Source organism: Diabrotica virgifera, chromosome 1 (assembly GCF_917563875.1).
Source record: "Diabrotica virgifera virgifera chromosome 1, PGI_DIABVI_V3a".
In the NCBI taxonomy this organism is placed as follows: domain Eukaryota; kingdom Metazoa; phylum Arthropoda; class Insecta; order Coleoptera; family Chrysomelidae; genus Diabrotica; species Diabrotica virgifera.
Window position 1 is genome coordinate 132,045,488 of NC_065443.1, and position 15,100 is coordinate 132,060,587.

Genomic DNA, 15,100 nt, shown 5'->3' on the forward strand with positions numbered 1-15,100 from the left:
ACTTACAACACCATTCACCAACTCCGTCCAACAGAGCCTGGGCTCTTCTGAAGAGGAGTCTTGGGTTGTATCGAGAGGTTGTTGTGAGCAGAGCCGTGTCGTCTGCATAGAGAAACAGCCGAGTGCCTGGGATATTTTGGTTAGTGATATCGCTGTTGTAGATGATGTACAACAGCGGTGCTAGGACTGAACCCTGGGGGACTCCAGCTTGTGGAGTGAAGGGGGTGGACTTTTGATCACTTATTTTCACTCTGACAGTTCGGTTGTGGAGGTATGAGTGTACAATTTTGATAAATTGTAATGGTAGCCCGATGTCCAGAAGTTTCCGAACAAGTCCGTCATGCCAGACCTGATCGAAAGCCTTCTGCACATCCAGGAATGTGGCTATGGCGAATGAACCATCGTTGATGGTTTGAGTAACTTTAGTAGTGAAATCAGTTATTGCATGTTTGGTAGATTTACCTGACTGGAATCCGTATTGAAATTTTGGTATGATATTGTGGTTTTCGAGAAAGTCATTGAGCTTCTCTTTTAGGATTAGCTCAAGAACTTTACCCAGAGTGTTGATTAAAGAGATTGGTCTATAGGATTCCACGTTGGTTGGGGGTTTGCCTTTTTTCAAAAGCATATAAATTATACAGAGTGAGTCTGTAATTTAGAATAAATTTAATATCTTATATACTAATCGTTTTTTTTTTTGAAAAATACTCAGACCCGTCGATTAGTATTTCCAATTGTCCTTTTTGACATACAATAATAATGTATACAGGTTGTCCCAGTTTAGAGATATGACGTCATCGTTGATTTTCTTAAATGACAACACTGTCATTTTTATAGCTATTTTGATAAGGTGTGTAAAGTTATACATAACTGCAAAATATCAAATTTTTATTCTCTACCATTTACAATAATAAAAAATAAAGTTATGTCTGTAATTTGGAATAAATTCAATAATTCAAATACTGATTGTTTTTTGGAAAAATGCTTAGACCCGTCGATTAGTATTTCAAATTCTCATTTTTGACATACAATATTAATGTATACAGGGTGTCCCAATATATGGCGTCATCGTGGATTTTCTTAAATGGCAACACTGTGATTTTGATAGCTATTTTGGTAGGGTGTGCATAACTGCAAAATTTCAAATTTTTATTGTCTTACCATCTACAAGATAATAAAAAATAACAAAGTTATGAAAAACAAGTAATCAAATAAAAATTGAATTTCATTATTTCAATTAAGCAAATGCTCATAATGTTGCTCATTGACTATTTGACAATAATTGAGGGCAGCATTATGAGCATTTGCTTAATTGAAATAATTAAAGTCAATTATTATTTGATTACTTTTTTTTCATAACTTTGTTATTTTTATTATCTTGTAAATGGTAGGCAATAAAAATTTGAAATTTTGCAGTTATGTATAACTTTACACACCCTATCAAAATAGCTATCAAAATGACAGTGTTGCCATTTAAGAAAATCAACGATGTCATATCTTTAAATTGGGACACCCTGTATATATTATTATTGTATGTCAAAAAGGAAAATTGCAAATACTAATCGACGGGTATGAGCATTTTTTAAAAAAAGAATTAGTATATGAGATATTAAATTTATTCCAAATTACAGACTCACCCTGTATGATTAAGTATGTGTAAATAGTTTAAAAATAAAGATTAATGAATAAAGAAGTGTTTTCAATTAAAATAGAGTTAATAAATAAATCAGTAAAAACGTAACACTATTAAACGTTAATAATCAACTTGTTCATGAAAAGTTTGAAACCGAAAAATAGAATAAAAAACATTTTACTAACTTGCAAATATCTGTTATATGAAAATCATCAACAGGAGTATCTGAACTACAGGCCAAATGTAGAAGGGACTGTCCATTGCGTAACGTCATATTTAAACGGTTTATACTAAAGACGAGTTTTTCCATGTCATGTTTTATTTCTTCTGAAAAATTCTTCATTGTTTTTGTTATAATTGTAAGTAAATACAATATCGTCGTAATGTTGTTTTCAATGTTGTCCTAAAACAATTTTAAAATTAAACTTTTAACCCTAAATAATATGTGTTGTTCTGAAATTGTGTCTTTGTGGCTTATTATACAATTTACTATTTTTTTGGAAAATAAGCCACAAATTAATTTAAAAATGAAATTTATTGACGTTTCGATTTCCACTTCGGAGGTCGTTATCGAAATAAAAAATATTAATAACAAAAAAATTTTATTGCTTAGTAAAAAAAAATCTTTTAATAATTTAATTTAATCTGACTCATTCATATCGGCAATTCAGGCATATTAAATTAAAATAAATAAATAATTAGAATTTTTTTTATTAAGCAACAAGATTTGTTCAATTTATTAATATTTTGTATTTCGATAGCGACCTCCGAAGTGGAAGTCGAAACGTCAATAAATTTCATTTTTAAATTCAATTGTGGCTTATTTCCCAACAAAATAGTGAATTAAATAATACGTAATTAAGTAATTAAAAAATCATATATGAATCGATTAAAAAATATATATTTTTGAGGAGTCTAGACATCAATTATTAGAATGCGAACGGGTCATTGCCTCACACCATACCATTTGTTTAAAATCAATTGTAGTGATACTCCTTTTTGTGAATGTGGACAAATAGGAAGTATAACCCATATGTTACTTGAATGCCCAATTAACAAAACAAATCAATTTTACCTGTATCAGGAACTTTTTAATATAGGAAGTCCAACCCCCATTTCAATACAAAATCTCCTACATAATATTAATGGCCAGACTTTAAGAAAGAGATCAATCAATGTATAACAATATTTCAAATTAAAATATAAAATAGTTAAAAATAAAATACAAATTCCATTTTTATTCAGTTGCAAGGCTAAGGCCAGCACTCTAAATCGACTTCGTCGAGCAGCACTCTAATTCGTCGATTTAGAGTGCTGGTTTGCGCTCCCTGTTTTAAGTGAAAAATAAGACGGTTTTGCCTTCGCCTTGCAACTGAATAAAAATGGAATTTTTATTTTATTTTTATATTTGTCTTTACTCCTTTGAGTAACTAGCTCCATTTTCCGTTGGAATTTACCAGCTGAACAGACGAGGTCGTGAATTGTAAGTTTTTGAATTCCCTCTTGTCTTCTTCGCTTCATGTGGTTACCATGGAGGTGTTACCAGAGAAATGGACCAATAAGTTTTCAATTAAAAATCTTTTAGTAATATTTTTAATATTTTTCAATATTATTAATGTTTCTATTAGGTTGAAAATTTTGCCTTTGCCTTTTATAAAATAGTTATTTGACAATCATGTTACAATGTATTTAACGAAGGGAATATGGAAAAATCCAGACCCTTTGAAAAGAGGATTCCCTTCCACGAGAACTGGCCAAGTACCTAAGAGGTGGAGGCCAAGAAACTAAAAGAAGGAGTCTAGAAACGTTGAGAGTTATTTGTAATCAATGTATCCAATTTACCCCAGGAGACAAAGCCGAAAAAACACTTGAAAAAGTCGAAGCCGAAGTCAATAGAAAACGCGTACCATCTCGGAGGTAACGAAATTTTTACTACGTCATGGTTTTTTATTAAATTGTCTTTTCTTCGGCATTTTTAATAGGGAACTTGCATACAATTTTGAATTCGAAAAAATGCTACAAATCACAACAGAACATAACTTAAAATATCATCAAAGAAAACAGTATTAAAGAAAAAAAAAGTTTTTTTGTCTTTCGTTTGGCCCCTAAAACGATTAAAATCGAGAGAAAAATTATAACAGGCAGCCCAAACGCGCCCTCATTGGTCGTGACGTCATATCATTATAGTATTTGATGTCCTCGCCATTAATTCATTAGGTTTGGCATTCGTTATGACACTCAGTGTTATAAATATTTTGATAGTTGCTATTTCTGAGTAATATTTGAGTGTTTTTGTTAAGCCATATATTATTACAATGACAATAAATGTCATTATAAAATATAATGATGTGACATCACAAGTGTTCGCGCGCTTTTTGGGTCGTTTTTATACAGAGAGAGTCTGTAAAGTGGAATAAATTCAATATCTCAAATACTAATTGTTTTTTTGGAAAATGCTCAGACCCGTCGATCAGTATTTCAAATTGTCCTTTTTGACATTCAATAAAAATGTATACAGGGTGTCCCAATTTAGAGATATGACGTCATCGTCGATTTTCTTAAATGGCAACACTGTCATTTTGATAGCTAATTTGATAGGGTTTGTAAAGTTATGCATAACTGCAAAATATCAAATTTTTATTCTCTACCATTTACAAGATAATAGAAAATAACAAAGTTATATCTGTAATTTGGAATATATTCAATAATTAAAATACTAACTGTTTTTTTGAAAAATGCTCAGACCCGTCGATTAGTATATCAAATTGTCATTTTTGACATATAATAATAATGTATACAGGGTGTCCCAATTTAGAGATATGACGTCATCGTTAATTTTCTTAAATGGCAACACTATCATTTTGATAGCTATTTTGATAGCGTGTGTAAAGTTATACACATCTGAAAAATTTCAAAATTTTATTCCCTACCATTTACAAGATAATAAAAAATAACAAAGTTATGAAGAACAAGAAGTAATCAAATAATAATTGAATTTATTTATTTCAATTAAGCAAATGCTCATAACGTTGCCCATTGACAATTTGACAATAATTGAGGGCAACATTATGAGTTTTTGCTTAATTTATTGAAATAATTAAATTCAATTATTAGTTGATTACTTCTTTTTCATAACTTTGTTATTTTTTATTATCATCTAAATGGTAGAGAATACAAATTTGAAATTTTGCAGTTGTGTATAACTTTACACACCCTATCAAAATAGCTATCAAAATGACAGTGTTGCCATTTAAGAAAATCAAGGATGACGTCATATCTCTAAATTGGGACACCCTGTATACATTATTATTATATGTCAAAAAGGACAATTTGATATACTAATCGACGGGTCTGAGCATTTTTCAAAAAAACAGTTAGTATTTTAATTATTGAATATATTCCAAATTACAGATATAACTTTGTTATTTTCTATTATCTTGTAAATGGTAGAGAATAAAAATTTGATATTTTGCAGTTATGTATAACTTTACAAACCCTATCAAATTAGCTATCAAAATGACAGTGTTGCCATTTAAGAAAATCGACGATGACGTCATATCTCTAAATTGGGACACCCTGTATACATTATTATTGAATGTCAAAAAGGACAATTTGAAATACTAATCGACGGGTCTGAGCATTTTCCAAAAAAACAATTAGTATTTGAGATATTGAATTTATTCCACTTTACAGACTCTCTCTGTATATAAGTAGTGGGGTTCCTACGGTCTCCTCCGCATCCCACATTTCGTCCGCCATCGTTTTCTATCCACCCATTCGTTTTCGTCAATAGCTCTATCTGCCATAGACTGTTCTATGCCTTTCTTCCATGTTTCTGTAGGCCTTCCTCTTCTTCTTCTATTTATGGGTGTGTAATTTAATGCTCTTTTTGGCCATCTTTCCTCTGACATCCTCATAACATGGCCATACCATAGCAATTTCTTTGTTTCTATATGGTCAACCGTGGAATATAAACTATTTGTCCGTCGTCTTATTTCCTCATTTGGTACATGTTCTAATCTAGATACTCTGCATGCTCTACGTAAGTAATCCATTTCCGCTACTTCTATATTTTTCCTTTCCTTTCCTGTGAGTTGCCAACACTCTGCTCCATAAGTTATAATAGGTTCTACAATTGTTCTGTAGATTGTTAACTTTGTGTTCAGCTTCACCTTGTTAGATCATAGTAGACCATTTAAAATACTAGTTGCTTTCCTTCCTTGCTGTATCCTATGCTGTATGTCTCTTTTTGTAGTTCCTTCTTCTGATATTATGCTTCCTAAATATCTATATTCCTTACATTTCCTTATATTTCTTAACTCTAATTCCGGATCTTCGGTTTCCTCTCCTATTCTCAAATATTCCGTTTTCTTCATGTTCATACATAGGCCCCATTTTTCATATTCGATCTGTAACTTTCTTAGCATATAATCCATATCATGTTCATCGTTGGCAAGAATTACTTGGTCATCAGCAAAAAACAAAGTTGTTAAGCAGTTTTCTTCAATCATTATTCCCATCCCAGCAACTGTTTTCATCCATTGCTCCAGAGCTTTCTGGATGTATATTTTAAACAGTGTTGGCGACAAGCAGCACCCTTGCCTTAAACCTTTTGTAACAGGGAATGGTTTCGACATAGATTTTCCCTGCTTAATACAGCTTTTCAGATATTGATACATATTTTGAATTGCTCGCACATATGCTTCGCTTATGCCTATCGTGGTCAACATGTCAAAGAGTTTCTTTAAAGGTACCGTGTCGTAGGCTTTTTCCAGATCAATAAATGTTAGGTGAGTAGACAGATTCCTTGCTCTTCTTTTCTCTATTATTTGTTGCATCACGAATATGTTATCTGCGCACCACGATCTACCGGCGCGAAAACCACTCTGTTCTTCCATGTCCTGAATTTCTAATTCCACCCTTTTCTTTAATACTCGGCCATACAACCTCCCCATTGCACTGGTTATACTTATACCTCTGTAGTTTTTGCACAACGTCTTGTCTCCTTTTTTGTAAATCGAGCTAATGTATGCACAATTCCAGTGTTCTGGTATTTTTTCTCCCTGCAACATGCATTTGCTGAAGAGTTCCGTCAGTATTTCGTGCAGTATGTCTGGTCCATATTTTATCAGTTCGATGGGGATATTTCCAGGTCCTGATGCTTTCCCATTTTTTGATTCTAATAAGGCTTCTTTTATTTCTTCTGTCTGGGTCGTTTTTAAATGGTTTAAATACACAGCAGATTTTAAATTTGTACTTCTAAGTTATTATGAGTTTTTGAGGCGTGAAATTTTGGAAATCTCATTTTTAAACAAAATTAAATATTATTATGTAATAAAAAAATGTGCAAGTTCCCTATTGTGGCTTATTTTCAACGTAAAATAGTAAACTATACCACCTGTATGGTTTCTCCAGGCTATTTCCCTAACAAACTCCTATTGGTAGCGAAGCAATAGGGAATTTGCGCTAAAAAATTTTTTTGCATAAAATTGTTAATTTATGTTTAAAAATGTTATATTCAAAATTTTTATTTAGCGTATGGCTTAAGTATATCACAGAATATATTTAGATTTATGCATTATACAATGCATCACAAACAGATGTCCAATTTTTTTATATATTCGATTGACCCTTCGGTTGCCATTACAAAGTCTATAGGGTCGCCTGTGTATGCTCTGCGTGGGCAGTCCTGAACAATGTGACTGATCGTCTGTCTTGCAGCGCCGCAGTCACAAGAAGGCGAGGGGAGTTTACCCCATCTGTGGAGGGAGTCGGCGCATCTTCCACAGTTTGTTCGAATTCGATTAAGGGCTGCCCAAATCTTACGGGGACGTTCAAATTCGCCAGGTTTCCCTATGATGTCCGGTAGACTATGGTAATGCGGATCTGTCCTACTTTCCCAATCTTCTCTCCATCGGGTATTTAAGTCAAAGTTGGATTGCTGCAGCGCTTGAGCAGATTGTAGAGGGGGTAACCTGGATCGGAGACGGTTTCCAAGAATATCGGGGATGCCGTTGTGGACTAGAAGCTGGCGACTGTCCATTATTTTGTTATATTCTTTAACCAATGCATGTTCGCGGCGTAGGTTGGGTGGTGCTATATTACTAAGGGTAGGTAGCCACATTGTAGGGGTGGGCTTAATTGTGCCTGTTATCATACGCATAGTACGGTTTAGTTGGGTGTCGACCAGGTGGGTATGCCTGCTATTTAGCCACACTGGAGCACAGTATTCTGCCACCGGATATATCAGGCCAAAAGCAGAGAATCTTAATGTTGATGCTGTGGACCCCCATGTAGTGCCGCAGAGTTTCTGTATTATATTGTTGCGTGTTTTCAATTTTGCTGCTGTTTTCGTCAGGTGTTCTCTGAATGTGAGCGTTCTGTCTAGAGTAACCCCAAGGTATTTCGGGTATTTATTGTGTTTTAACAGCTTGTTATTAAAATACACTCGAAATTCTCTGTTTGCCAACTTGTTGTTTAGATGAAAAGCTGATACTTCAGTTTTTGTAGTACTTGGCTGTAGTCTCCATTTCTTAAGGTATTCGCTGAGGATGGATAAGTCACTCGTGAGAGTGATTTCTGTAGTTTCTAAAGATTGGTGGCTTGTTGCAAGGGTCCAGTCGTCAGCATATCCAAACTTCCGAGATTCGGTTTCAGGCATTCAGCAATATAGAGGCTGAAAAGTAAAGGGACAGAACCCTGTGGAAGACCATTGTTAAGTTTCATCTGTCTACTCGTCTCCTTTCCCATTATAACCTGGAAGGCCCTGTTGGTCAGCATGTTGTCAATGAGGTTAATTATCTTTCTGCAGGGGATAATGCGGGCCAGTTTATATATTAATCCCTGTCTCCAAACAGTATCATATGCTGCTGTTAGATCTATAAATACTGTTGCTGTCTTTTGTTTCTTTTGAAAACTAGCTTCTATAAAAGTTGTTAATGACAGGACTTGGTCCGTACAGCTTCGATGAGGGCGGAAGCCAGCTTGTTCAATGGGGACATTTTCTAGTATCCTGTGACTAATTCTGTTGAGGAGAAGCTTTTCTAATAGTTTATATACCATGCTGAGTAGAGCTATGGGGCGGTAGTTTTCTGGCTTATCGTTTGATTTGCCCGGTTTCGGAATTGCAATTATCTTTGTTCGCTTAAGTGAGAAAGGAATGTTACCTGACTGAAGTATATCATTAAAGAACATTGCAAGCCACTGTTTCGTGTATGCACCACTGTGTATCAAGAACTCTGGATGGATACCATCAAAGCCAGGTGCTTTACCTGATTTCATTTCTTTCAGCGCATGTGTGATTTCAGAAATAAGTATTCTTGCTGAATATTCAGAGTTCGTTCTGTTCATTTGTTTTAATGCCCTTAAGTCTCTTTTCACGTTGGTAGTATGTGTTCGATCTCGTGGAGCTCTGGATAGAGATACTATATGGGAGGCAACCTTGTTAGGAGACATTTTAGACTCTCTGGATTCCAGCTGGTTAGCTCCTCCAATTTTCCGCAACAAGGACCATGCCTGCCGGCTTGATTTTTTGAAGTCAAGGTTTTCGACAGTCTTTATCCATTTTTGGCGTCTAGCTGTATCGATGTTGTGTAAAAGCTCATCGGCTATTTCTCGGTCACCACTTTCGAGAAACTTCGTGTATAAGTCTTCACATGTTTCAGTCCATCCAGGCTCATATTCTTTGCGATACCCCCTAGGGATGGTTTTCTTGGCAGTGCTTATTACTGCGCCCACAAACCTCTCATAATGTTTGCTGGTTGGAGGGACCCAGCTCAAGGTCCGGTCTAGTTGTTCAGAGAACTTCTTCCAGTTTGCTTTTCTAAGATTCCACCTGGGTCGAGGATATGATCTAATTATTGGTATTGATATTCCGATGGTGATAAGCACCGGACGATGTTGAGTATGTGGGAAGTCTGCAAGGACACTTCTCGCAGTTGTTAGTGGTCTGTCATTGGTATCTTTTGAGACAAAACATAGGTCTGGGTTATATTCTTTTCTCCATGCAGCTGATTTAAATGTTCCTCTGTCTTTGGCATCAAAAACTAGATATGTGTTTTGCTCTTCGGACCATTCTACTAGTGCCTCCCCATTTTCATCATTCGTGGTGTACTTCCACATTTCGTGGTGGCTGTTGAAGTCGCCGATGTATATAGTAGGATGTGGATGAGTCTTTAGCTCTTCTGGGTTCCATGTAGTGGCTGGAGGTTTGTATATGTTAACTACGGTAATATCTCCAATCTTGGTGACTACTTCATGTATATTATTTTCATTGGAAGCAGAAAGTAGGAAACCATTTTCTATATTGCAGCGAATGTAGGTTGCGACGCCGTAATGTTTATCATAGGTGGCTCCCAGTAAATCGTAGCCAGGTATCTTTCCCCTTAAATCAAGCTGGACTTTGTCTTCAGTATGGGTCTCTTGTATGGCAACCAGGTCAATGTCGTTATCGTGTAGGATTTTTTGCAACACTTGGCATTTTGCCTGGCTTATGCCCTCGATGTTAATGATGTTGGCAGGATATTGTTTTTGTTTTTCGTTCGTCTGCCGCCAAATTTTTGCTAGTTCATTTAGCGTTACCCAGGGTGCACCACATGGAGGCGAACTAGCATTACACCCCATATTCAAAATATTACGTCTATTCAAAATATTCAAAATATAATATTCAAAATATTACGTCTTAACAATGAATAGTGTACGTACAACAACTGATAATAGTTCCGCGCTCAATATTTCCGTTTCAAACAACTTCAAAGGCGCGAGCTGGTGTCTGACGTCACAGACCACTCGTATCGTTCTCCCGTTCGGTGGGCTATTGCATTGAATGCAGTTTGCCATTGCCAGTTGTGCTTGTCGAATAAATGTGCTGTTTGCTCGGTATTTATGTTATTGTATTTAGTGTAGTTTAGTGTATTTAGTGTGTAATATACTTTATCAAAATGGAAAACAAATCTGCACAATATAAGTACTGTATAGTGCCGGGATGCAAAATCACAACTGTCAGAACATCCAACAAACATTCTTGCTCCTTTGTAGTCGAAATGGTAATTGCTAAGTACTAATAAACATTACAATAAAATATAATAAACTTTATAAAATTTAGTTTCTTTATTATTATGCAAATTACACCGTAATCTTTTCTAGGATATACGAAATCCTTCGATTAGGGGTAGGTAGTAGGGATGGGAAAAACCTACCGGTTTAAACCTAAAACCGGTTTTTTTACTTCGCAATAACCGGTTTTACCGGTTATTTTTTTGTCCCGGTTATAACCGGTTTTTTCTTTTTAAAGTAAAAACCGGTTATTAGGTTTTTACGGTGATTAGGATTAGGTTAGGTATTATTTTGGATCCCAATCATAATTATTATTCTCAAGTAATTATTCCAAACAAAACAATAATTCAAATTTTATTTTATTTTATAAAATACAGAAGCAAACTGAAAGTGCAATCTCACATCAGTCAGAAACAATTATTAAGTTTTATTATAATATTTCCTTGAAAAGGTATTTGTAATCATAATATTTACATAAGAAGTGATCTGGTTGAATTAGACGCAAACATCATCTATTTTTCACACTTAACTCTTGACATTGAAAGTGGGTGAATGACTTTTTCTGATTACCAAAAATAATGCTCTGACTATGAAGATCGAATTACTGATTATGAATACGAATCTCCAAGAATTTCGCTACGTTTTCAAAACGATACACTCATACAGGAAGTATTAAATGAGTTAAAACGTACCTATTCTACAAATATACAAACGTGTTAAAAGTAATACATGTTCTTTCGATAGTACTAATTTTGATCACATTGATATCGAGTCGAATGGAGTATCGCAAACTAAAGTGTATTGTAAATGTAACTTTGTAACCTATTGGATTAAAAAAACCGAAAAACCGGTTTTTCCAAAAACCGGTTTTTTTGGCCGGTTATAACCGCCAGGTTAAACCGTAAGCAATAAGGTTATAACCGCCAGGTTAAACCGTAAGCAATAAAAACCGGTATAACCGAAAACCGGTGTTTTGTCAAAAACCGCCATCCCTAGTAGATAGCTCAAACCCACGGGGTAAACCGTATACTATAATATAATGGTACCAAACTATTGTTATAAACGGTTTAAACATGGTTATTAATAATACTTACTTATTTGCCTTAACACCTCGCATTTCTCCAATAGAATAGCTTTCACTACTATTTATAAAATTTGCCACCATGAAGACATCAACGGTAGGTAAATTGTCAGATTCACCTTTTGAAAACCCCTCGTCCGTTATATTATGCGTTTTAAACTCTTTACAAAATATGTACATCTTTACAAGATGAACATACATAATACCTAAGAATTTTCAATTAAAGACGATTAAAATGTACTATACAATCCCCAGAATAATACGTCTGGATCTCGCGTATGAAAAAAAAGTTGATTAATAGCAAGCTGAAAATTTGTTAATAGCTTAAGGGTGTCTAGTCGGACAAACTTTGATATATGGGAACACTGGAACAGGGAAAGTTTTAATTGTGGAACAGTTTAAAAATTTGGAACGGTCAGACCGCGAAAACGTCACATGTATTTTGTACGACAGAACTTCCAATTGATTTGTTACCCTTTCATTAAACTCTCATGCAAAAATCAGACTGCTATTTATCACCAAATGGGCGTAATATTGGGCGTCATAATTCCTGTCATTTGATATATTCTACGTTTTCCACTCATTATAATTCCCATTTGGTGATAAATAGCAGCCTGATTTTTGCATGAGAGTTTAATGAAAGGGTATCAAATCAATTGGAAGTTCTGTTGGACAAAATACATGTGACGTTTTCGTGGTCTGACCGTTCCAAATTTTTAACCTGTTCCACAATTAAAACTTCCCCTGTTCTAATGTTCCTATATATCAAAGTTTGTCCGACTAGACACCCTTAAGCTATTAACAAATTTTCAGCTTGCTATTAATCAACTATTTTTTTCATACGCGGGATCCAGACCTATAACCTAATCGCTTTCTTTTGAAAAACCCTCGTGAGTAATAGTACTTATACGTTAGTAATTTCTAAAGATTTATAAATTTCACTTTGAAACTAAATAAACTGATTGTAGAACTAGGCAAGAATACAAATAATAACTGATAATTTCCATTTACATACGATTAAAATGTAATGCACAATACCTGTAATACCTACCCTAATCGCGTTGTTTCCGACTGCTAGCCCGGTTGACCGTGGTCGGTGACGTCAGACCAATAGAAGGACGTTCAAGAGCGTCCTAAGATATTTGAATTTTACAACATTTTCAAAGCGTCGTAATTAGCGTAAGAGTTAAAAATATTTGTTTTTTTCGCATGCAAGCGTTTTAATATCATGTTACCTTATGTTTTTAATATTATTTTAATATTTAAAATTTTATGCAAGTTCCCTATTGGTAGCATTAATAGAAGCTGCTAGGAATGACCTTATGGCCTTTGATATTTTTTTAGTAAAGACTAAGTCTTTCAATACAATAAAAATGGCATCTAAATATTTAAGAGAAATACAGAAAACATAATAAGTGGTTGTACTTACCGTGATCACATCGTGACCATCATGTGTTACTGGTTTATTTAGCCTCTCTCTATTTTTTACTAATTCTTCGATTGCGGAGCAAAGAACCTCGTCTAAGTAATTATATGGCAAAGTAACGCCAACGTGTATCATCTGACAAAATACCTGTGCGAATCGTAACAGATCTTTCGTTATTGAAACATTGGTCTTTTTATGTAACCGTAAAGCATGTAACCACAACTCAATGCATCTATCGAAGCGAGCATTATCAGCAAAAACGGCTCCTCTGTATATAACCGAATAAGGAACTTCCACGTTTTGAGTACCCAGTATCCGTTCGCGAATTGTGAGTGCCTCCATGTGAAGACTGTTGTGATTTTCACTTATTGCCAGTAGATCTTGGACTGTCTGACATTCGATCCAGTTTTCATATGCAGCAATAGGTTTTATGATCTTCTTTTTTATGGGATTATCTGGATCACTGTACCTACAAAGGAGAGGATAAAAATTTAGTTATCTTTTTGTAGCGCTTGTGATAGACCATTCTCAATCTATTTGAAGTGCTAAGTACTAAAGTACACTAAGCACCAAAATTAACGCACCACCTTAAAAATGGGACAATTTTGATGTCTTGTATTTCCTAAACCTGTTGTCCGATTTTAGTGATTTTTTTAATATGTTATAGCTTTATTCTTCAAGAATATCAATGTAATAATATTGTTGCTAAACAGATAAGTGTCATTGTATACCGGGTGTAACAATGATAGGGTGTTTTTTCCTCAAAGTTTGGAACACCCTGTGGAATATTCTGGCATATATATAATATTGAAATTAAAACTCAACTGTAGCCTTATGCTTTCTTAACATTACGCTTTTTGATTCATTAGCTTATGTTGGATAATAAAAAAGTTAGGTACTTTAACAACTAGCCATGTTCTTCACCAATACAGGGTGTTTCTCAATAAGTGCGACAAATTTTAAGGGGTAATTCCGCACAAGAAAATAATGAACATTTGCGTTATAAACATATGTCCGCAAATGCTTCGTTTCCGAGATACGGGATGTTGAATTTTTTCTTACAAACTGACGACTTATTTATTGCTCTAAAACCGGATGAGATATGCAAATGAAATTTGGTAGGTTTTAAGAGGTAGTTATTGCGCATTTTTTGGAATACAATTAAGAATTTTATATTCACCATTGGCGTGCTTACGGGTCATATTACCCAGTCATATTACCCGTACGCACGCCAATGGTGAATATAAAATTCTTAATTGTATGCCAAAAAATGCGCAATAACTACCACTTAAAACCTACCAAATTTTATTTGCGTATCGCAACCGGTTTTAGAGCAAATCGTCAGTTTGTAAGAAAAAATTAAACATCCCGTATCTAGGAAACGAAGCATTTACGGACATATGTTTATAGAGCAAACGGTCATTATTTTTTCATGCAGAATTACTCCTTAAAGTTTGTCGCACTTATTTAGAAGAAACACCCTGTATTGATGAAGAACGTTGCTAGTTGTTAAAGTACCTAACATTTTTATTATCCAACATAAGCTAATGAATCAAAAAGCATAATGTTAAGAAAGCATAAGGCTACAGTTGAGTTTTAATTTCAATATTTTATATACGCCAGAATATTCCACAGGATGTTCCAAACTTTGAGGAAAAAACACACTATTCTTGTTACACAGGGTATACAATGACACTTATCTGTTTAGCAACAATATTATTACATCGATATTATTGAAGAATAGAGCTATAACATAAAAAATCACTAGAATCGGACAACAGGTTTAGGAAATACAAGACACCAAAAATGTCCCATTTTTAAGGTGGTGCGTTAATTTTGGTGCTTAGTGTATCTTTGGTTGCAACTGACAGCTCATTACAAATGCAAATCTTCAAATAGAGGTTAA

The 15,100-nt window shown here is 34.5% G+C and overlaps 1 protein-coding gene across 1 annotated transcript in view; it reads right to left on the minus strand.

Moving 5' to 3' along the window:
• LOC114327026 (protein fem-1 homolog B) overlaps positions 1–15,100 on the minus strand; it is a 64,984-nt gene that overhangs the window by 12,219 nt on the left and 37,665 nt on the right. The window contains exons 5-6 of the mRNA XM_028275524.2: positions 13,198–13,663; positions 1,819–2,036 (exon numbers count right to left, since the gene is read on the minus strand). Coding sequence (XP_028131325.2) covers positions 1,819–2,036; positions 13,198–13,663 — 684 coding nt within the window. The remainder of the gene's footprint in view (positions 1–1,818; positions 2,037–13,197; positions 13,664–15,100) is intronic.